General features: G+C 34.6%; 1 protein-coding gene across 2 annotated transcripts in view; it reads right to left on the minus strand.

Annotated features, from left to right (window-relative positions):
• PRKG1 (protein kinase cGMP-dependent 1) overlaps window positions 1-25,800 on the minus strand; it is a 1,342,290-nt gene that overhangs the window by 828,176 nt on the left and 488,314 nt on the right. For both annotated transcript variants that reach the window (XM_025395656.1, XM_025395655.1), the window contains exon 3: window positions 18,864-18,977. In XM_025395656.1, the coding sequence (XP_025251441.1) occupies window positions 18,864-18,977 (114 nt within the window). The remainder of the gene's footprint in view (window positions 1-18,863; window positions 18,978-25,800) is intronic.

A 25,800-nucleotide genomic window follows, 5' to 3' on the forward strand; every position in this document is an offset into this window, starting at 1 on the left:
AAAAGCCACTTTATTAAGGTAAGACTGATATACTAGAAGTTGTATATATCTAATATATGCAACTTGATGACTTTAGAGTAAGTATGCAATTGTGAAACCATCACCAACATTTATGCCATAAACCTATCCATAACCTCCAAAAGTCTCATCCTGCTCTCTTATTTACAAGATACTACTTATATGATGAATCTAAACTTGTCAAACTCACAGAAGTAGAGAGTAGAATGGTAGCTGTCAGGGGCTGGGGGAAAAGGGGATGGAGAGGTATCAGTGAAAGGGGACATAAGTTTCAGTTACACAAAATGAAGAAGTCTCAGAGAGCTACTGTGCAGTATAGTGCCTACGATTAGCAATATTATATTCTGTTATGTGTTCTTATTGCAAACAAAAATAATAATAATGTATTTTATAATGCTGTACTTAATAATTACAAGATGAAGGGAAACACTTTGGAGAGGGGTCTCAAGAAATTTGAGGGATAGATCGATAAATGAGGGTAACTAATATCTTTATAAAATGAAGAGATGAAAAGAGGCTTCTTGTTCTAATGAGAACTGTTGCCTATAGAGAAGCTTGGCTGGGGAGAGTCTATCTTGCAGTGCATCAACAATAGATGTAAATGGCTTCTAACATAAGTTGCCACTGTTAGCAAGCTGCTACACTATAGCACATTTAAGAGGTAACATGACCCTAATAAGAATTCCTGAACCTAGCTCATATCTGAAATCACTACTCAAAGACAAGAAAGTGTCTTGTCCTCTTTGTTTCCAAAGAAGCTTTTTGCCAGCTTATATGAGGCACAAAAAATAACAGAAGCAAACAATGTTATTTAACATGTTCTGATATTTAGTAGCAATATAAAATTTTAGTAGACCCTCATAAGTACATGCTTAAGAATTGGCTCACTTGAATAATGACTTCAATCACTTTTTATTATACTAGGGGATTTGTATGTGGGCTGTCATTCTTCATAATATCATTTTCTTATTGTTTATTTAAGAATCCATATACTGAGTAAGGCTTGTGAAACTACAAAGCAATCTAATTATTTCCAAGATCAGGTACACAGACACTTACTGCAAATGAGTTCTGTCTAACCACCTTCTGCGGAAGATTTGTTATTCAAAACAAGAAAATCTTCAAGGTAGGAACCTTAATAATCACTTGTCCTGTGAAGAATTCCAAGTAGTTTCTTCCCAATAATTGGAACTCCAAAGGAATTGTTTCAGATATTTATTAATATAACTACAGTTAACCAAAAATGTAAAGAGGATAACCAGGACACTACATACTCTTTATTAAAAAATAAAAATAAAAGGCAATTGACATTTACTAATATGGCTAAAAAGGTACCTCAGTATTAAGAAACTCAAATTCATTTTGAATGTTGAGCAAAAGGCTTGTATTATATTTTCTATTTGTTGAAAAAAACTTTTGGCCCTATTCCTTAACAATATGGAACAGCCTGAAGCTCAAATTTCTCTAGTATCCAATGTTTTGGATTTTGCAACTACCTAGTTAAGATTATTAATACATACATCTCTTTGCTAATCAGTGCTAATTACCTCTGTCTTTAAAAGAATGAAGAAATATTGCCAGATAGAATCTGGGGGTACTTAATAGAACAACAGCAGCAGCAACACAAGTGTTTCTAACAAGGACAAAGCTGACTGTGACTTTCTGGACAAAGCAAAAAATATACACGCATAACAATTCAGATTTAAAAAAGCAATTTTTGTTTAGTCAATTTAAGGAACATTTTTATAGGGCCCATTCTTAGCACTTTACGGTTAACTAACAGAGGAAGTCTACCTTAAGTGGTGAGTCTTATTTGGGGGCTTAGAGATAGTAGGTGCTCAATACAACTTTGATTGAAACAGAGTATACATTAAAAATGATCAATGACAATAAATGTGGGGGCCAGGTGCAACCGCTCATGTCTGTAATCCCAGCACTTTGGGAGGCTGAGGCAAGTGGATCGCTTGAGCCCAGGAGTTCACAACCAGCCTTGGCAACATGTTGAAATCCCATTTCTATCAAAAATACAAAAATTAGACAGTCTCATAACCTGGTCTCAAAATGCATAAATACATAGATCAAAATTTTAAAAAGATAAAATTTCTTTTAAAAAGTAAATAAATGTGGGATTTCTCTTTGATATGACAGGGAAGAAAGTCGATGGCCTTCAGTAAAGACAACGATCACTTTTGTTATGTGGACACTGCTAATAGGGCTCAGGTAAAGGGACACAGGCTTGACAAGTTACTATTCCCTATGAAAGGGCATCAAAAAGGCAAGTGCAGGTTGAAACCATATTAGTGAATCCTGTTTCATGCTATAGACTACTCCAGGTGAAGGTTTTATATCATTAGCAAGTTAATTCAGCTCATCCATCAAAATTTACTTCAACGCTATCATTTTATGCATCAAAAATATTTTCAGAGTCACTAGTAGAATCAGATAAAAACAAAGCTTAGGACGTAATTATTTCACAGCTACTCCTCCTCCATTTTTTTCATGTGTCAGAAAAAAGCCTTATGAATTTGCTTAGATTATTAGTATTCTAAATTAGCTAACTGTCAAGGTGAAGGAGGAAAACTTTGAAAAGCAGTGTCACAACTTAAGTGTGTAAATGAAAACATCATGAAATGAAAACATTCGGCAGATATTTCCTGCTGATTGTTTAAGACCCTGCAAAAGAGTATTATAAAGCCTATGAAATAGTAATGAATACTCCAAATATATCATCACTAAGAAATCTTCATAGTTTAGTTGAAGGAATGCCTTCATATCAGCATTTTAGCTTCTAAGAAGTCAACATCCTTGAAGGCCTGTCGCACATTGAACTCTTCATTTCCTAAGTATTGTCTCCAACTTCCAGGTTCAATATAAGTCTCCTGAGAAATGTGAAAAACTGGAATGTGGAAATGTGGAAAAAAGTTAATTAAGGCATAGTCTACACCTGTAAAGACCTGACAAGTTAGTGAAGAAATTTCCACTATTCAGCATGAGATACAAATAACAAAGGAACTAGAAAAAAGGAGGAGGAAGTTGAATGGGACTTTTAAAAGTAGGTGTGAGTATAATAGTCAAAGATGGGGTAAAAAGAAATTTTACATGGAAGGCATTAAATGGAAAGAAATCCCTGCATAAAGGCACCAAAATAGAAATGGCTCAGGGGGCTGGGTGTGGTGGCTCACTCCTGTAATCCCAGCACTTTGGGAAGCTAAGGCACGTGGATCACTGAGGACAGGAGTTCGAGACTAGCCTGGACAACATAATGAAACCCTCTCTCTACTAAAAGTACAAAAAATTAGCCGGGCGTGGTGGCATGCATCTGTAGTCCCAACTACTTGGGAGGCTGATGCAGGGAATTGCTTGAACCCAGGAGGTGGAGGTTGCAGTGAACTGAGATCATGCCACTGCACTCCAGCCTGGGCAACAAGAGAAAAACTTCATCTCAATAAATAAATAAATAAATAAGAAAGAAAAGGTTCAGGGAACCTTAGAAATCTCTGTTTTTCTAGTTATGAGGTAATTAAAAATGGTTGTCCTGGAACAGGAAGCCATTATAACAATCATCATTTGTTGATTACTATTTTATCTGGAATGACACTCTGCATTTGACATATATTACCTTATGTAAGCCTTGCCCGTGAAATATATCTTATTATCCTCATTTCATGAATGATGAAACTGAAACTTAGAGAAGTTAAGCCACTTGTTAAGGCCCGAAGTATATTCAATCTTCAACCCAGACTGACCGACTATGCTTCTGCCACCATGCTCCCTTGCCTTAGGAGAACCATGGGGATTAAAACCACAGCTTGGGGAGTCAAAGTGACCAATATAACCAGAAACCTCTTTAGAAAGGTTAGAAAGTAATAGGATTAACTCAGTATCCATGTCCAGGGTAGATGTAAGGGGAAAAAGACTAGAAGCCACTGTTACCCTTCAAGGGAGAGGGGAAAGTCCTAGCTAGATAGGTCAATGGCAGTATGGATAAGGAGGCATGATAGAGCCAATGGACACGAAACACTATTCATTTGGGTGGTTTTGATTCTCCACCTCCACAGTTTGTATCTCTTCTGTCTGTTTTTTTTCACCTACCTTGTCCTCTGTAAAAAAGGAAAAGTATAGACATTCATTAAGTATCTATTTAATACTGTATATCAATTACTAAATCTCATAGTGTTTGATTCTAGAAATTTAAACTCAGAGGGGTTAAATAACTCACTTAGGGTAAAAATACCCCCAAGCAACAGAGATGTCATTCATACTTGGGGCTAAAGTCCATGCCTCTTGCCATTATTCCCCAGTCTGTGGAGGTAAGTAGAGTTTGTACTGGAAGAACTGGAGTATGGGAAGGTTGAAAAGGAAGGTGGGCAATCATTCTAATTCCTTATATCACTTTGTATATCATGTGTGTCTCTTTTTCAAGCTATTTCCAAGACTTTAATAATGCTTTCAAACTACAGTCAGAGTAGAAAATGCTAATTTATCCTTCAAGTTATACAACAGAATTATTGTACATGAACTAAAAAAAAAAAAAAAAAAAAAAAAAAAAAAAAAAAGTCTCATGAGCTATAACCCCCTCTTAAAAAGGTCTTTAAATGCTGGCAAGCTTCTGTGATTCAAATGAGCTTGACGTTCTGTTCACAATTTGCTAAGATACTTGAAAATCATTTCAAGGTGAAATAATGAAGTGCATTAACTCTTTAAAGAGGCACTTGAAATGCTAAACAGAAGATATTAGCATTAACAGAAAAAAAAAATGAGCCTTTTTACAATTACTAGTGAGTTCCAAAGCTACTATGATTTCTCACGAGAGAAATAAAAGCAAGAGTTGATTGAATTATGTCAATAATGAGTTACTTGGGATTTAAAATTTCAAACAAATCCAAAATTAACAAGAATTTTTAAATTCACAAACACTAAAATAATGTATTCTGTTGAACCAGAGTCTGGCCGGGCATGGTAACTCATGCCTATAATCCTAGCACTTTGGGAGGCCGAGGAATCCTAGCACTTTGGGAGGCCTGAGGCCATGAGTTCGAGACCAACCTGGCCAACATGGCGAAACCCTGTCTTTACGAAAAACACAAAAATTAGCTGGGCATGGTGGTGGGCACCTGTAATCCCAGCTACTTGGGAAGCTGAGGCACGAGAATCGCTTGAATCTGTGAGGTGGAGGTTGCAGTGAGCTGAGATCATGCCACTGTACTCCAGCCTGGGTGACAGAGTGAGAAAGAAAGAAAGAGAGAAGGAGAGAAAGAGAGAGAGGAAGAGAGAGGAAGGAAGGAAGGAAGGAAGGAAGGAAGGAAGGAAGGAAGGAAGGAAGGATCAGTCTGAAGAGTAAAATAGCCTCATGCTAAAGAAATATTCAAAGTTCCTTCATTTTTCTTTTTCTCAGTAACATTCCTTTATAGCAAATTGACTTTTTTTCAGAAAGATAGATTAATTCTACTGTGTATGAGTTTCATTAAATGTCATATACAGCAGACATTGCATGTATGACTCATACTTTGTTGATTTCCTTTATTTGTAGATACTCCCACGTGCTTTGGTACTTCCTAGATTCACACCATCACCACCTCCCCCATTCTCCAGTCCCTCATATACCTAGCTAAATTTGATTTTGTGTTTATATTTCTTAACATATCTTCTGAAGTCTTTCCTTAATCCTTTTTGATTGTCCATTACATCTCATGGCCACATTTATTTAGAAACATTTAAGGCCAAAAACATTACAAATCTTCCCATATTATCAATAAACCCCTATCAGTACTTTTCTATCAATATTCTCTATGAGCTAAACACCATTATTAAAATAAAATGTGTTTTGTAAAGTTTTAAATACCAGTACCAAAGTCAAAGTTCACGGCTGCTTCACCATGGTCATACCCAAAGACTGTTCACCATGGGTCTCCTACATAACCTTTTAAGTTTTTTTTTTTTTTTTTTTTAGATGCCAAGGAAGTGATCTCAGCTACAATACCATCATTCTACTTCCAAAGATGACTCCTGAAGAATGCTGAAAAGGGTATGGAGAACACAGTAAGTTCCAATTTTTAATTACAAGCCCAACGTATAATTCAAGTATGATTAAATTACACTCTTGGGGAGTTTGAGTAGAGAGACACTTCTTATAGATAAAGCATAGGAATATTCTAAATGGTTATAAAATGGTTTATTTTATAAGAACACCTTTGGCAAAGAGATTATATCAGAAGACAGTTTACCTGTACTGTGGATGTCAGTTTATGAAATGTGTCTTAAAATTTGAAAACTTTTCTGGGTAGCTTACCACATGGACTAATACATTTTTCTCAAACATTAATAATAATTGAGAATCAGTTCATAGGAGAAGCAGTGCAAATATGGTCACCCAAATGCCATGAATTTATATGCCTTAAGATCTCATCTGGAAGAGAAATCTAGTGCCTATTTAACTAATGCTCAGAGACATTAATGACACGGTCGTAAATAAATCAAGCTTGCGAACATTTTTTTTTTTTTTTTTTGAGATGGCTCTGCTGAGCAATTAAAATCAATCAACATAATTATTCCATAAATTTTAAGCTACTGGTGATTCAACTGAGTGAAACATCTAAGTCCTAAAACAGAATGCCAGACTGTCATCACAAAGATTGGGAGAAACCTAAAATTCAAATGCTCTGAAGGCGTGCCAAGTCAACCACTAGACATGTATTACTGTTGAACATATCTGTAGAAAGACACCAATTCTCTCATCACTACTTGCTATTCCAATTTAATCATCCTTGTTAACAAAGGGCATGCATAACAGCTTCCAATTCGAAGTATTCATGAAACATGAATACAAAGTATTAATATTCTAGTTCAAGTTATTAAGTTGCATGGACCAACGAGAATATGCACATCGAGAGCAGGAAAAAAACCACATTTTTTAATAGCAAAAATGAATTGAAAAAAATTGGAAGATGAGTAGAAGAAAAAGCACACTAATAGTATCATATAAGTGAAAAGCTCAAACGGAAAATGAAAACAAACTCCAGCTACTTTGACCCAAAATAAAACCTTAAGAAAAACAAAAACACATAGCAACTATAAACAAACAACTAATATTCAGAACTGAACATGATTATTAAAAAGCGGAATAGTATGGTCTTCCCTTTTCAGATATTTAGGAAGAGAAAGAATAAAGGCCAAAATGTCAAAGTATTTTTTTTTGGGAGTGGGATTATAAGTGATTTTTAAAATCTTTACATGTATGTATTTTATAAATACATTACTTTTACGATCAGAAAATTATGAAAAATTTTAAAAGGCATGCTAAATAAATTCAAATAATTATAAGGAAAATAGTCTATACAGAAAAATATTCTGCTGTTTTTATAATTGTTTACTGTTGTCCATGGTATAAGTTTATCGGATTGAAAAAATAGAAAGCACAAGCAGGAGATTCAGAGAATGAGTAAATACAAGATTACATCTTTCATTTAGTATTTTCTCTTTTTGCTTCTGAGACTTTTAAGGTATTTTGATGTATTTAAACAGAGTTCCAAAACATCTAGAGCTCATTTCTATTTTTATTAGTCATGAAACTAATAGACAAAGGGCGTTGATTTTTTTTATGTCTAAGATCTCTTCCAACTCAAATTTGAGTTGCAGAAGATACTTAGCATTTCAGAAATTCTGCTTTTAAACTTTCAATAATTTTGTAGCCTCAAAACTTCATGTATCACATTTTGGGCTCCACATAGATTGGGCCATTTCAGGTTGGGAGAATCCCATTTATTTTTTTTCAGGATCTCACTTTGTTTCATGTTATGCTTAAGCTTCATGGATAACTTTTATTGGTTGTGTGTCAGAGACAAATTCCACTTAAATTGGTAGATTTTTGCTCCATGTATTAAATGACAATAAAAGGCAATGAATATGAGCAATTTCAAGAACTTGGTTAACTATAGGAATTGCTAAATTAAAAATATAGATAAAAGGATTTCATTTATAAAATAAGGTTATAAAATTATAAAATATAATTTTATCTATCTGATCAAGGATTTGGCCAGAAGAAGCTTGAATCTTCTACGGGGTCAGTTTTTGCATTCTTATTAAAATTATGGCCATCACCGGCAACTTTACCCAGAAAGAATGTGGTGATTATAGATTCAGGTTCTTCCTTAAGGCAATTAAAGAAGACAGATGAATTGAACACCACAAGTCCTGAGTTTCCAGGCTGCATCTTAAGTTACATTCTGCATTTGTCATTTGTCTGAAATAGTACTTTTTAAAATAGTTAATGCTTTAAAGGCATGCTCAATAGCCATCTATTTGTAATTTGTCCAAAGCCTTGGTATACTTGGCGCATCCTCAGGTCTGTGTACACACAGACTCAAAATACACAAACACTTCTCATGAAGTCCTAAGAAATCTGGCCAGGAGAGAAGTGACGGCAACAGGACTATGGGAAAACACAGATGAATACCCTTTGCCTCTTCACAGACCAAAGTCATACCTCCAAACAGAAGCACTGAATTCAATGCCCAGTATGTGTCATTCAATCTCTACCCCTCTATCCTTACCTGTAGTTTGGTTTTGACATCAGTGCCTCTTGTACAAGTTAATTCAAAGCATGCATATGAACCAACTTCCCCAAGTAAGGGCTGTGATGAAAAAATTAGGGTCTGGGATCCTGCCAGGGCCTCCAGTCTCTGGAGCGTGGCCCTTCTTTCTTATTCTTCTTTATCTATGGGTTTCAAATTGTGCTTTTAGTTCCTCAGGTTCTGCAAATGATGAAAGTTCCAACTCCCTTCTGGATTATTTCTTGCTTTTATAGCATCAACTGTGATGATAACAACTGTTACAGAACAGTAAGTGTTTACTGACTGCATTACGTTCGTTTCTGCACTAAGCACATCACAGGCATTCCCTTCTTTAATCCTTGTCACAGTCATAAGGAGGGTTCTTACCATTTTGAAGCTAAGAGAAATGAGACCCAGGAACAATAAATTGTTTTCCCAGGGACACAAAGCTAGTAAGTGGCAAAGGATGAGAACCCAAGCAATATGCTTCTGGACACAAATGCTCAGAACTATTCTTCTCTTTAATTTTGGCACAGGTCAGTTTCAATCTCCTCCACTAAATCTGTCAATGCTAGTCCAGAATAATTTTTCTCTCCTTCCAAATTCCTCCATTTCTTTAGATCTAGTCTGCCAATAATTCCTTGTAATCTTTCTATATTTCCTTTCTTCCCAACTAGATTATAAATATCTTAATTGCAGGGCTATGCCCTCTTTCTCCATGATGCTCCCCAGAGAGTTCAGCAGTGCCTCACATGAATTTGGTATGAGTCTTAGAAATTCTTGATAAATGACAGTGCAGACCTAGAATTCAATTTTTATATATCAACTGCCCAAAACAACATTTGAAATAATGTAGTTCAATATTTTACTGGTGACTGTTAAGGAGAGAGATACAGTTTAGAAATCCAGTGTGTGACCTTAAGGAAGTTTCTTAAGCTCCTTAAAACTCAGTTGCCTCACCTATGCAATTGCAGTATCGATCCCTAACGTGCAGGACTATTGTAAAGGTTAGAGATTCTACATATAGCCAAGCGGCACGTACAAAGTATACAGTTGATAAAGAACTATCATTACTTAGGTATTCAGAGTAACCCTGGATTCAACTAGAAAAGTGGTCTTCAAACTATTTTACCTGACCTGAACTCAAACATTTCAGAGAAGAACTTAATCCAGGGGGAGGAATGAGAGGGAATGAATAGCAAGGGAATTTAGGGCAACTGGATGGAGCTCCTGGAGGCTGTTCCCCTATTCTGTAACCAGAGAAGTCTGTTCTTATAAGCTTCACAAACAGAAGTACTCTACGAAATTTTACTTTAGAAATAAAGCAACAACAACAAATAATCCACTTAGGAAGATAATTTAAACAATGCTGTTTGATCCCACTCAGGAGGTTATAGACAGCCACACTTTCAGGTCAATGAAGTGTTGCTCTTCTAGAAGTGGAAGGAATTATGAGGGTATAAAGTGAGTATTTATCAATGAGGCAGACTGTTTCTCCTTTAGAGAAAACAAGTAGTAAAGAATACTTAGCTATCCCAGTATGTAAGTATCCTGGGGTACTATCATACTACCCCAGGAAAATGTTCAGCTATCCCAGATCGATCCTTGAATCTTTTTTTACCTGCCTTCTGAGTAGTCAATATTTAGTCTCTAGGATCTACTGTCACCTTCACAGTGAAAACTCAATTCTTCAGGACTCCTGCAAATATTGACTGGCTCACCTCCTTGCCTGTATCCTTCAATACTCCAGGCCTCAGATCTCTACTGGTCTCAATTCCAAGGAACTCTCCATTTCTTTTTCAATGACTGTGATATATGGATGTCTTTTCATCTTCTAACTATAGAAAGCAAAGAGTTATGCAACCCACCTAAGACTACCTGGATCACACTATGAATTAAGTCAATGGCCACCTATGGAAAGTACAAAAGACCTTTTCACTATGAGTCCAAAAGGTTGAACTTAATACATTAATGAGAAATGTATTTTGACATTGGAATATATGAAGACATTATCAACTCAGTTGTTTTCTTAAAAATGTCCATTCACATTTGTTTTCACTTAATCCAAACTATACTCACAACCATGAAAAGGAACAACAAAAAATCAAATGAAACTTTTTCTTTGTTCTGTTTTTCTACCAGCATGCTAACCATCAAGTTTAATAAATCTAAAAGTGATTTTTGTTAACAACATGGCTCGACAGTCCATGATTTTTTAATTTTTCCCTCCCTCTCAATCTGTTCTTCTTTTAATTTTACTTCTCACTATTCTTCAAAAGAATATGTTAATAATATGTACAAAGCTGATACTCTTTACTAAGGTTGTGTTTTACTCCTTAAAAGAAAAATGCAACTTTCCTTAAATATCTCTGCTCAACAGCAACAAAACAAGAAAAAAAGCTGCAATGATGCCAATAATAACACTGACTACTTATTATAGAGTCTGGAATTCTCTTTTAAATTCCTCAATATAGACAATTTGATGAACATGATAGTGTGCATATGTGTAGGTTAACACTAACTGGGCACCTATAGGGTATAGTTCAGTCCTCAAACTATAGGGGCATTACCTGGAAGGCCTTGTTACACACAGATAGCTGTGACCCACCACCAAAATTTCCATTCAGTAAAGCAGGGGCCATAGATTTTGCATTTCTAGTGATGGCCTAGGTGATGCTGATGCTGCTGTTCCAGGGACCACACTTTGAGAATCATTGGGGTAAACAGCTGAAGTTCCCTTACTAAAAGTTCATACATTAGGTATGGGTAGTAGGCATATTAAGAGCCTTATTCAGGAGTCCACACGTGGGGGTGGGGAGCAGGAGGAAAAAAGGAGAAGTGCTTATAGGAAGGAGTTTAAATTACTGCTACCTAAATTTGCATCAGAGACTCTGTTAATGAACTACACCAATGCACTTCATGATCTTGGCCTGCATTTTCTCATCTGGAAAATCAAGGACAATCTCTTTCATCTACTAGATGGAAGTATTTTGAAGATTACATTACAAAATGCATGGGATGACAGGTTGTAAATTATAAAGCATTATTAGCATGATAACTTAGAAATTTAGTCAACAAAGAACATCTCATAAGCAGAGCGGGCTTTCAGATTCACCAACGAAGTGCCAAAGTTACATTTCCTCAGTAGTCAGAGGAAATCGTAGGGGAAAATGAAGGCAAACACACTTGTCACTACTCACCTTATCCTTTTGTTATGTTATATAAGAAAAATAATAATTTTTCCCAGTCTTCATTCATTGTCGTTAGCTGCTGTTTAAATTTTCATAATTCCTCCTTTGAAGAAATTGATTAACTAACATATTTTATGTAAAAAAATGTAGCTACTTAGTAATGTCTTAAACATTAAATCGTAAAGTTTCATCTCGTGAAATCTCCATAAGGGTTTCAATGCATTACAAAAACTAGATCCTGCAATAGGTTCTGATTGCTCATTATATGTCTCTAAGGTGTTAAATTTATGACTTTCTCATCATTATGTTACAGAATTCATCCTTTCATAACAGATGTACTTAACATGGATCCATGTGCTAATATTTAAAAATTTTTGAAATCATAACGTGCTGTATAAATTTTTGTGTAAGTGGAGTCCTCAGACCAACAGAAGTAGTTTTATAGATACACTTGTGCTTAAAAGCAAAATGAAACATTGCAGACAAAATTCAAATGCTTGTGACAGCAGCTATATAGCACAATAGTGTCAGACTTATGGCCCTCCTTCTCACTAGTTACGGACATGGGCCTAGTTGCTTAACTGCTTTAGGTCTTAGTTGCTTTAGCAATAAAATGGGGGTAACAACACAACCCATCCCGAAAGCACTGAGCTTTGTGTGCTGTTCATAGTCTTCAAATGTTATCTGGTTTAATTACTTATTGTTACTGTGGAAACATCCATTAGAAATTCATCCTGACCCTGAACTATAGGTAGGAAGGTTTCCTTTAAGAAAAATAATTACAGAAAATACAGTATTGGCCTATGTTACTAATTTACTTTTTATTCTTCAAATCAGTTGAATAAATACTAAAAATGCCTCTAAGCAAATTGTTAAATGAATGAATGTAGATTCATTATACCAAAAACTGACTCAAGTTTTACATGTGTGGGAGCTTCTTGTGGTGCAGGTTTTTGTGGGAAAATTGCTGCTTCTGCAGGATTAAATAACAAAAACTGCTAAAAAAAAAAAAAAAAAAAAAAAAAAAAAAAAAAAAAAAAAAAAAAAAANAAAAACTGACTCAAGTTTTACATGTGTGGGAGCTTCTTGTGGTGCAGGTTTTTGTGGGAAAATTGCTGCTTCTGCAGGATTAAATAACAAAAACTGCTAAAAAAAAAAAAAAAAAAAAAAAAAAGTAAAATAAATAAAAAATAAAAAATAAAAATTCAGTGTTTCTTGCCTATTGTTTAGATTTCCTCGTAAATTACTTGTGATCTTTAAAACGTAACACCCCATCAGCTAAAGTCTGACTCTTCTTTAGAAATAGAGAATATTCAAAGTATTCAATGATTTAGTAATTAAAGGAGGGAAAGGGAGAGTAATTTATCTAGCCTTAGGAAGGAATTAAATTTATTGCCTTTCTTTGACTATGGGAGGTACCTTTTGCCTCAGAAGCACTGCTAATATATGACTATTTACCAGGCCTGGCCAATATAGAAATTGGACATGAATTTTTGGGAAAGTAGTTACATATACATTATAAATACATTTTGATTGTAATAGTTTCCCTTAAGCCTAGGGGAAAAAAAATATTCTCAACCTGTAGAAGAAAATATAGTTTAATAATAGTTTGCCTCTTCTCTGAAATTCATTTTCAGTCTACTTAAACAACAAAGAAATGAGATGAAAATATTGCTTTTGCATGTGCATTTCTTCTTGTTAGTCTGTTATGTAGCAGCATTGGTACCTAGTGAATTGATTCCTTTATTAAAGAAATTTATTTCTCAGGGATTACATAATTGGATTTATGTTACTAATTTCACAGTATTCTTTAATAGACAAATGCAATGAAAATTTTACTAAGAAGAATATTGTCTAATTAACTCACTAAACAAGTGTACCAACTTCCCCAAGATGCTGCCAAAATATACTGTTCGCTTCATTGTCCGCAATGATAAAACTCGCGGGAAATCACTTAACTATCCCTTCCACAACCAGGGTCACGTTTCTACTCATCATTGACCCAAATTTAATTTGTGCCTTCTCTCTTTCTTTCAGGATTCTTGGTAAAAAGCATGTATTAAACTGGGAGAAAGCAAACACGCATCTTTTTAACTTACCTCTCAAAGGCAGCACAGTGACTGTCTCATCAGCCCAGTTATCTCTCCGGCTCTTTTGCTGTAGCACAGCAAGCATGACAGTACCTGGGTATTTGTGCTCGTGAAAACCCAGTAGTAATGGTATTCTAGCAATTGTTTGTGCTAACGGACAGTGTTGCTTCATTTTCACATGTGAATGAATCTTTATCAAAAATCTAATACTTCATGGTGCTCTACAATGATATTTTCTTAAAAAGTATCTGATTGCTTACTTCTTGGTTTAGGCATCTTAAGAAATTTCCCAGGTTTGCAGCTATTATAAGAGCTTCATCAATGACTCCTTTTCATTCACAGTAAAAATTGGCATTCATGTCTTTTGTTCCTTTACCAGTAAAAAGCATAGTGTGGATGAATGAGATATTGAGTCTAGGTATTAGGTATAGGCATTGTTTTTACAGCATGTAAAAGTATTTACAGCAAAAAATTCAGTCGAATCTTCTATTATTTAATTCTTGTTCATCATTTAGGTTTTTGACAGTCAGCAGATTTTTCTGATACAGTTTGAATAATGTAATGCTTAAAACAGCTGCAAGGGAATGTAAAGCTATTTCACTATATAGACTCAAATTTATTTTAAAAACAAAAATAAACAGAAAACTCCAGACCTTTAAACTTTGTTTTTAAAATGTCTATGATGCTTAGTAAAATATCTTAAGTAGTCAACTTCCCCTTTACTAATAACCTAGGAAAGTTTAAGCATGGAAACTTAAAAATATTCAAACCAAGGCAGAAAAATAGTTTTTTACCCGATATTGTTAAAGTCATCAATTTGTCTGATTTCTTGTAAGCTTTTTAGGCTCTTTGGCATTAGTAATGAAGTATTTTAATAAAGGAAAAAAAACTAAATACTTGTTATTAACAATTTAAGGAGAAATAATTAGTCAGATATTTTGCCCAAGTAATGTCATAAAATATCTACCACATCCACCATAGATATTCTTTGTAGATAACTTTCTGTGGTGATTATATTGACCAGGCATCAAGATGTTTCCCTGAAAAATGCTTTTTATTGGGTTTCACTGGAGTATAGTTGAATGAGACCATTTGAATAATACATGACCAAAGGTCTGAAGGCACTGTGAGGAAACTCAAAGTAAGAGAAGCAGGGCTTCAATTTAATATTTACAGGCAAAAATACCCCCAGTACAACACATGTCACTGAATTCCTCTCATTGTAAATGAAACGCCTTTTCCTTTTAGGTTTCCAGTAACTTCAACTTCTCCATTTTTGAAGAACTTTGGGCACAGAAGCAAGGCCCAGGGTAAGTGCAAATTGATATTGCTGTAGCTGTGAGGGTAGTAAAAGTGAAATCACACCCAGGATTGACACTTTAGGAAAACGTGATAATGATCTGCTTCCAGGTGTGGGGACTGAGTAAGTAAGGGGTATTCAAACAACATGTGAGACATTCTTGCCCCTGTGGGGTTGAAAATGGATGATAAAACTCCTTTCACTAGACAATGTCAAAATATTTCGAAAACATTTAAAAAAAAATCAATACTGGAAACATTAATTGGTGCTGTGGAAACCAACTCTAACAAGTGATTCTTTTCCCATCCCCATGCCACTGGGAATGTTTGTGACTGGAAAGATACGAAATGGCCATTTTCAGATCACAGTTAATAAAGAAAACTTGAGGCTATTTAAGCCATGAACAAACTCAAGACTGTTGTTAAATTTTGGTTTCCAATATAATGTTAATTTTATATATTTTTATTTCTTCATTCCTCAGGGAAAAATCAATAGTTATTTTATAAGGCAGAGGCAGACTATGAATATAGATCTGAATCATACCAGGATTTTTTTCTTTGTATATCACTGTGGTTTTGATTTTTAAAAAATATTCTTCCTGGTGCTATGAGATCTTCCTCCTTGTGCTATCATGATAACCACTGAAAATAAATGTTACTATTTTCAGAAGAATGCCAATTTATTTTTTTCCCAGATGAAAACCAAAGAGCTTGCTTCAAACTACCATGGTGCTTCTTTCTGTTGGATCACTATGAACAAGCTTAAAATCATATTTTATAGCATATGTCAATATAGAGTTTTAATAAGAAAACTACTTCTTGATAACGTAAGCTTAGAAGAAAAAAAACACAGGTGTTCTGATCATATTCATTAGCTAGTGAAGTCACTGAAATGTATTTATTCACTCCTGATATACTTGCAAAAACTGCTCTCCTGAACAGGAAACAAGTAATGTACATTGAAAAACTATTGAATGCTACCTAGGATTTAGTTACTACTGTGAAAATAAAATGCATTAAGATGCCAGATAACTTTCAGGCTGATCAAGGAAAATAGAAAAGAAAAAGGATCATCAACATTTTCAATCATGAACAAAAGTTGGTGATGTTAGGGTTAAGGAGGTCAAAAGCCAAGGTATGTAAGAAATAAGCTTGGATAGGTCAGCTATTGTGTAGAAAAATATTCCCCTCAGAATTAGACTAGTACGCCCAAGTGGATGAATCCATTTTGAATGATACTCCAAATGGTCAATACTCCTGTCATTTGATACTACAAATGACACGATGACAGGAGAAAATGGACAAGTTGATGCAATCTTGAATACTAAGAAATAAGTGAACCTTAAAAGCCAAATAAATTTGAAGACATGTTTTTATCACATGTAAAGAATAAGACAGCATTGGGAGTTATATTCTGTAGTCATTTTGTAAAAGTAGCATCCACACTGTGAGCTAATTAGAATCATAACATATCTAACCTGAAGGTTTAATTAAAATATATAGAAAAAAATGGCACTTGAGGCCTACAGTCACAAGTACAATCTCCCTAGATAGCAGAGGTGGCATGACAAAAAGTCCTGAAACAATAAACAATCATTATTCATACTTCATACTGCTTATGAAACATTTGGAAGAAACAGTTGCTCACAGCTATTGTTTCTGATTCATGCACAAAACCTCTGTACCTATAAATGCAGGTATATATTTGCACACCACCAACTCTAGGCTCTTTTGTCAACACAACTTTTATATCGTAAGAAGGCACTGTGAAGAAACAAACACGCACACATGCACAGATGCATTCTTGAGCTTTCTCTGAGTCTGTGTTAAAGAAGAACATGTCCCATTACTCATTTCCCTTGATGATGGATGCTCTGACCCCAAAAGAGTTAGGCTTATAATTTGCATTCAACATCTAGCTGCTTCTTGTTGAATTAGATTCATAGTGTCTATTTAAATTTGCCAAATAAGAGTACAATAGATGTTGTGCAGATGAACATCACTATATAGAAATCTAATAAGAAAACTGATGTTTATGAAGCAAACAAATCATTTTATTAAAAATCTTTGCTGTAAAATTCATGTAAATAAACTATTTAAAATATTTCTTTAATAAAAATTCCATGTTTCATAAGATTAACTACCATGTTATTACCAACTGTTGGCTTTTGGAAATTTTGTAGTTTCAGTTAGATTAAAGTATCAAGCCTGAAATATATAAAAATGTTAAATACTTTAAAACAAAAAAAAAACTACTTATAATTCTGAGATATCATCAAAATATGCTATTCTGGTCTTTTTTTTTATCTGAAAAGGAATATATTTCTCATGAAAATGAAGCATGATTGTAAAACCAGTTTCACTTAATGGAGCCATGACTATTCTTTCTATAGTTAAGGTTCTTTTTAAGTAAGTAAAAGTTGTGGCAGATTCTATTATGGTTCACTGAGTCTCATTCTTTGAGCTATGTAATTGAATGATCACTTGAAGTAAAAACATGGCAGCATCTATCAATCAAGAGTCCTGTGCTTTCAGAGATCAAGAATCAAATGCCAAGGAAGACTCATCCTAAAAGGGGCCCATTTACAATTGATGTTACAGTGAATCCAATGAATAAAAAGGTGATTCACTAATAAGACGCATAAGACAATTTCTGGGACTCCAGCTGGCCATGCATTCTTATGTCTTTTTAAATCCAATTTCACTGTTATATTATCAGTTATATGCTGCACTTCTGAAGGAAAAAACTAATACAAAAAGTAGTCAATGAGATCCAGATAAAACTAATTGAAATTCACAATGTACTTGTCATTTTGCCAATAGCATTTTTTTTTTAAATGACAAAATCTAATCAAAGTAATCTGTGATTGAAATCAACCACAGGAAAATGTATCAGAAAGACTTTTCAAACATGAAATACATACATTTGCCTAAAGATGCAATGAACCTTACATTGTTGACTTTTGAATTCAGCTCTGTTTGTTATACAGTCATTATATACTTACTCAGGAAGCAGATTAAAAAAAAAAAAATCTTTTTCCTTCTAACTATTGCAGCTGCTTCTGCCAAGCAACAAAAGTTGCTAGAGAAATCATATATACACATACATGTAAAATTAGGGAAACAAGCTGCTTTATTGCCCTGATTTAAAATAAGCTCAATCAGTAGAAAAGAAAAATGCTATAATATACAGCTTGATGAGCAGCTGAAGGCAAAAATACACTCAGATGCAGTTTTAGAATTCAGGAGATATCTTACTCAATGATGTTTGAATGAGATGAAGGACATTTCTCCTCTTAATTTTTCTAAACCACTGAGTAAACAAGTGGAATTTATGTGAGGAATATAACCCAAAATAGACAGACATGTAAAAATTTCTTAAATATGATCCTGACACTATAGAGAGAAAAGAAAAAGACTTGCTCTTATTTGATTCAAATGTATAAAATTATATCATTTAAAAAATCCCAATTATGAGAATTTATTGATTAAAGGATAATTTTCAGAAATCAGCAAGAAAATGTAATTTATACAAAACTGATTGTTAACAATCACCTTTAGGAGGAAAACAAATACATCAGCTATATGGCGGGGCAAAAATTAAAATACAAACTAATAAAATTATAAAGATTAAATAAATGGGCATTTTAATTAACATCTCAAAGGCCTAGGGAAAAGACATTAAATATATTTTAAATATATGAAAATAGTCTTACTCTTGACGGTCGCTGTCCGGGTACAGTTGTAAAGAATAGCCAACTCCCCAAACACTTTTCCTGGACCCATGGTACACAACTTCACACCTTCTTTTGTAACTTCAACCTTACCATCTAAAAAGGAGGAGGGAAAAACATGTTATATAAATTCTTTCTCATGCTTCATTTGTTGCATTTTTAATGTGAAGAGGAATGTTAGGCTCATTTGTAAAAATGCAGTTACCATTTTAAAAAAAGTCACCAAGAGGCAATGCAAGAAATGAAACAAAATATGGAAGTTAGGAAAAGTACATATTTTCTTAAATTTACTACTGAAAAGATTTGATACGAGATCCAAAACAACAAGTAAAGATAGAGACAAACAGGCAAACATAATATCATTCCAAGTCTGTTATTAGTAAACCATGGTAATTCCAATTTTAACATAATTTTGAATCTGAAAGAAAACTTGAGTAAGTGGTACATTTTCTACAGCACATTTCATACTTGAAAATTCTCATTAGTAAGGCAGTTATTATGAAGAGGGGAATTACTTTGACCCTTGGCCATTAGTTAATTCTGCTCTTGGTATCTTTTTATTTAAAACATCTTGCCTGACTCAGGCAAGACTGTCTTATCTGCTTCCCAGCTCTGCAATGTTGACTGTAAGAGAAAACAAACTACAAGGGTTGAGGGAAAAGAAAACTGTGTTATGACAGTTTATGTTTGACAAAGGGCTTGGAAAATGAAATGTTAAAGGAAGAAAAAAGCTAAGGAAACACCACGTACTGGGTATACATTGTTACCTGCAAGTAAGAAAAATGCTATTTATGAGAGAAATGAAAAAAAAAAATATATATATATATTTTTTGAAAGTCATACCTATGTAGACTAAGAATTTCATCACCTAATACAATCAGGGTAGAAATAAAAAGGCAACAGAGTCCATTCTTGACTGACTTCTCCTCTTCTATTTTTCTCCAAGTTATTTATCCACGGTCTACAGAAGAGAAGCTTAATGCCTGGCAAGAGAGTTAGCTTGTGTTTGAAAGGAACTAATGCTCCTCCAGTGTTTGCCAAACTTCAGGCCTTTATACTTTGATTTCATAATTGTTCCTTTATTTGTGTGCTACCTGTAATATTTAACCTTTTAGAGTATTGACATTAAATTCATTCCTTCACTTTTAAAATCAACCTGGTTTTATCCAGGCAGTAATCTTTGTAACAACTGAGGTTTAATGTGCTGATTAATTATTTTCAAATACTATGGAGATAAAATCTTAAATATATATATATATATATACACACACATATATTTTATTTTAAGTTTAATTCATATACTAGTGGTACATGATTCACCCTTCAGAGGATATTATCCTACCCTGAAAACTGTTTCACATAAATAGTATCAATGAAGAGAGAATTCTGCAGTAATTAGAATAAAAGTCCATAAAAAAATCTCCTCATTATTTTTGACTGGTGTATGCATGCCCCTTCTGTATGTAAAGAAACTAGTCAGGAATGAACAAATTCAACAATTCAAAAGGTTTACAAAGACTTGCTTACACAGGTATGGCCAAATATTCTAGCTTTCTCATGGTTCACTTCTTGACTGTAGGAAAGAAAATTCTTCCCCATCAAAATCAGTACAGTAAATTCATCTTTTCATAAGCTTCAGATCGTTCCCACGGCATTTTCCTCCTTTTTTTTCAGTGGCAAGCCTATGCCCCTAGAAATTTCATCTACCACTCAAGAATGAGAGACAGGACAGAACATAACACAGAGGTTAAAAAATTTGTATATCATCTAAAGATAGACCAAAATTTAGTTCTGGTTCCCTTTTCTGTTCCTTACTGGACTTGTGACCTTGGGCAAATTGCTTAACTTCTCTTTGCCTCAGTGAAATGGATACAATAAAAGCACCTATTTCATTGGATGATTGTCAAAATTAAGTGAGATAAAGCAGGTAAAATTCTTAACACAGTATCCTGCACATAGCAAATGCTTAATAAATGCTTGCTCTTATCACTGGCATTATTTTATTATAATTTATATGGAGGTATGATTTATTAGATGACATTGAAGCACAATATTCCATCATCTACTACAGAAACTAACCAAGAACAAGGCCGGGCGCGGTGGCTCAAGCCTGTAATCCCAGCACTTTGGGAGGCCGAGACGGGCGGATCACGAGGTCAGGAGATCGAGACCATCCTGGCTAACACAGTGAAACCCCGTCTCTACAAAAAATGCAAAAAACTAGCCGGGCGAGGTGGTGGGCGCCTGTAGTCCCAGCTACTCGGGAGGCTGAGGCAGGAGAATGGCGTAAACCCGGGAGGCGGAGCTTGCAGTGAGCTGAGATCTGGCCACTGCACTCCAGCCTGGGCGACAGAGTAAGACTCCGTCTCAAAAAAAAAAAAAAAAAAAAAAAGAAACTAACCAAGAACAATGTAGGATAATAGAGGTTTTTAATTTCCCCTCCTCCAGTGGAGAAAGAATTTGTTTTCAGATTCCCTCTCTATGGGGGGTTGAGGAGAGAACCTTTTAAATCACATCCAGAGAAGAAAATAGAAGCTCAGAAAGTCATACCAATCTTCCTAGATTAATGCAATGGCTTTGTATGTTCTCCATTTGCCTATGCCTGGCCAACATTTGATGTAACGTTTCTTCAGCCCTTACAGCCTAGTGGTAGAGACTCCAAAGAATAATATGTAACAATTTTTCAACACTTTATAAAATTTTCTTGACCTACAGATCTAGTGTCAATTATATTAATAGATCTGAAAGCAAAAGGAATAATTCCTAAAGAACTTTCATAAATAAATGATTTGTACAAGTCTGTTTCTCTGACTCTTTGGGTTTGATAATTAAACATTTTCAGTGGAAAGAAACCTATGGGCCATGCGAGTAAAACCACTACTAAGAATTCTATTAGACAGTTTTGGAGTTTTCTTTTTAAAGGAGGAGGAACATCAGGACTATTGTTTTAGCTCTGTGATTTCTTAAAGGAAATCTATGGACCCATTACATCAGAACTAATTTATAAAGATCAGATATTCCCCCATAGGAAAGAGTGAATGTCCCCTCACTGCCACGACCACCATACTCAGTTGTACTGCCACTTCTTTCCTGAAAAACCATGCTTATATAACACTGATCTGTTTCAACTTACTGACAATTAATTTTCTAACGAATTATATTTCCTATTCTCTTATGACATTACAACCAGAATTGTATAAGTCTCCAAAGTTTAACATTTGTGAACAAGCTCACTTCTGGTTCAAACATATTTTCCTGATCTTATATTTGCCTAATTTTCTCATGTTTAACTTATTTTTTTGATAAGGTAGGTATAAATTATACCTATATGTATATAAATTATTCATACATATGAATAATCAGTGCTGGTAACAAAGGGTTGTATTTCACATTAATTGGAATAGCTAAAAATCACTTAGCTATATTGTATTTGAGAAATAGCAGTTTTGACATAAACATATTTTCCAGGCTAAGTTAAACACTGGAAATTCAATATCCTCACAATAGTCAAAAAAGTAAGGGATGTGATGTCATATGATAGATGAGAATGATCCAAAAAGCACTGCTTTTTTTTTTTTTTTTTTTTTTTTTTTTTTTTTTTTTTTTTTTTTTTTAGATGGAGTCTCCCTCAGCCAGGCTAGAGTGTAGTGGTGCTCTAGTACCATATGGCTCACTGCAAACTCTGCCTCCCGGGTTCAAGTGATTCCCCTGCCTCAACCTCTCAAGTAGCTGAGATTGCAGGCACGCACCATCATGCCCGGCTAATTTTTTTTTTGGAGTATAGTAGAGATGGGTTTTCACCATGTTGGCCAAGATGGTCTCGATCTTCTGACCTCATGATCCACCCACCTCAGCCTCCCAAAGTGCTGGTATTACAGGCGTGACCCACGGTGTCTGGTCCAAAACGCACTGCATTTTTTAAGTAAACGGAAAGACATAAATGATAAACAAAACTCAGTGTCTGTACTTTGTTACCTTGAGTCAGAATTTGGTATCCTTTCTCACACCTGTTATGTGAATGGGGAATGGCAAATTCAAGGAGGCAGGACACACTGGATACTTTAATGAAGGCTCTTTCAGAGACATTTAGAAGTATCCCAATTTTCTAAGAGTCTAGTGAGTTACTGGTCTGATATGTGACATTAGTTAAGCTAATAGGCCACTCACCAGTCTTGTAGCAAAATTAGAAGTGATTACACATTTATAAATGATTTCCAAGTATAAATGTGTGGTTCACTTAAGAAAGCTAAGAATAATAAAAACTTACTGCCTACATCCAGTTACCCCTAATCTCACCTAATCAACTTCTTTTCTTCCTCTAAAGTATTAAGGTAGTCATGAGGCCATTCCCTTAGTTTTATACTCCCTTAAGGAGTTGTGTGTGTTTTTTTTTCCTTCTTCTTTTTCATTCTGTGGCTACCTCTGAGATTAGTTTTACACTGACTCCATTTGCATAGAAAGTAGGTGAACTTATATGTTATTATTTAGGTGGGAAAGAGGGTAAAACAAATAGGGAAAATGTCAGGTAGGCTGAATATATAGCATGCTTTTGCCAAAGACATACCAAATTTAGAAACAGATCAGTTTGGAGGTTTTTATATATTATAGTTTGCTGCTAACTTTAGAAATGCATTTTGATGAGTTTACTGCTGGTCATCATTGATTAATGTGATATCTATTTCGTTAAAAAAAAAAACAGACATTCATTAGCATTTACTCATGATTGTTTCAATACTTCAGTTTAGTTTCAGTTTCAAATATGTTAGATTTCAAATCAAAGATTTCTTTTTTAAAGAGTATCAGAAAGTTGTTTTCTGAACACCTTACTAAGTTCTAGACTATTTCTACTGATTTCTCTAAGCCCAACAGTTACTAGAGGCTATTAGATCTTTTACTTGGGGAACAAATGATAATCCAAAATGTGGTAATTTATGTATTCTGCTTCTGTGCATTTTACTATTTATATTTACTTTTAAAAAATATATGACTAGATTGGTATAATGTTCATTGTGTCCTCTTACCACCATGTTCATAAGGAAGAAATATAAAAAAATTCAAATCATTTTAATTTGAATTCTACTAAATTGCTAAAGTTGTTTGCATAAGAGAAGATTTGAAACAGTTGGCTCAAATGAGGTTTAAAGGGTTAATTATAGTTTTATTTAGCTCTTTTATTGCTCCTGGCATTGTCGTGAATAATTGAAAGATGTATCATGGTAACTTGAATGCACTTTTAAATTTTACTTCAGGCAACATATGCCCATTTATGCTCTGGAATGAGCTGAGTCATAAGTCCTAAACCTTGTCATTTTGAGAAGCAATCAATCTTCTGGTTTTTGGCACCACTATACACGTACCACCCTTGGAAGATGGTAAGTATTAAGGGATCCCATTATAGCATATCTACACCTTTGTTTACCTTTTATAAGACCCTATAAATAATGGAAGAAACTGAGTTCTCCGGGAGACTCAGAACCTCCCGGCTTTGTTTATCCTGATGAGTTTTTCACTAACCTGTGGTTTTGTGCCATACGGACTTTCATGATAAGTAGAATCAGCTTAGAGATTTATTACTGGCAGGCAGAAATAGAATAGCTGGCAACAACCTGATTATAATCACTGTGCTTAATTCCAGAGATCTTGGTTGGAACATTCAGGACAACTTGATTGACTATTAAAGGGAAACAGGTGTTATAACAAAGGTCTTGTCTAGACAAGAACTCTTATCTCTTTCCTTCTGTAATCTGTTTGACTACGCCTTCATGATTTTGTAGGTTAGAGTCTGTATAAGGGCTTCTACAGTTGCTAGATTCAAAAGGAACTTTCAGCATTCTGGTAGTGGGGCTGTACTGTCACCAGCGAGGATGTAATTTCCTCTGGGAGATGGGGTTCATCGGTGGATCTTTCTTAATAGATTAGGCATACTGTTACATAAAACTTGCCTTGCAGGGTCATTTTAGATGGAGGGGGGTGCTGTCACCCAGTAAGAAAGTAGAAATTGATGAGGTTGCTATGGGGCTACCTATGGGGAAAAGTCATCCAATTCCCAGGGACAGACTATACACTTAGATATCTCCCTTAAACCTGTACTACTTGTTAGTCATTTATGTATGTCTTTCTTAAGCCACTGTAAGAAGGAAAAGGATGACTGCACTGTGAGATGCAATTTTGTTCTTGAATTAAAGAATGGCAGTGTGTCATTGCCTTATCAGTTGTCAGTTTAAGATTGCTTTCGAATCTGAATAGATAAAGTCTCTCTGGATCTGAACTCTTACCCCCTAGACGATGTGTTAACTCTTCACAGTATTAATCTGAATGTTTGAAAATCATTCTTTGTTCATTGAATAAAGCCTGTGAGAAACAGCCCTATTTTAGTTTGTTTTACTCCTAGTTGGCTACGTATCTTGCTTAGTAGTTTCTCATTACACATATATATGTATTAGGTTTTTTTCTAAACATTTTTGTATTCATAGTTTCTAAGACCATCATGCTCTTAGAATATTTTAGTTAGAACCAAGCTTCGCATTCAAAGAAGTCACTTTTCTTTGAGATCATCATAGCAACAATTCTTACAGGGTGCCCAAAAGAACTAGTTATCCAAATGGAATGAAACAATGTGAGAAGGAAAAGGGTAGTTGAGGTTGAAGCTACATGAGTGAAGACTTTTGCTTCTCCTTAAATTAGGCAAATCTGATTTCCCTTGTGGTCATGATTGCTACAAACACACTTGACACAATTTTCATTATACTAAATTACAACAGATTATAATACATATTGCATATGAACTAAAACCATTATAGTTATTCTTGACTGTGAATTAAAAACGTAATAAGCTATCCAAAACTAAAAATCTCATTTATGCAAAAAAAGAGTCAACATACTTTCAAGGTATCTCAAAGTCAGAATTTTTCTCATTCTG

The sequence above is a fragment of the Theropithecus gelada genome, chromosome 9 (assembly GCF_003255815.1).
Source record: "Theropithecus gelada isolate Dixy chromosome 9, Tgel_1.0, whole genome shotgun sequence".
In the NCBI taxonomy this organism is placed as follows: domain Eukaryota; kingdom Metazoa; phylum Chordata; class Mammalia; order Primates; family Cercopithecidae; genus Theropithecus; species Theropithecus gelada.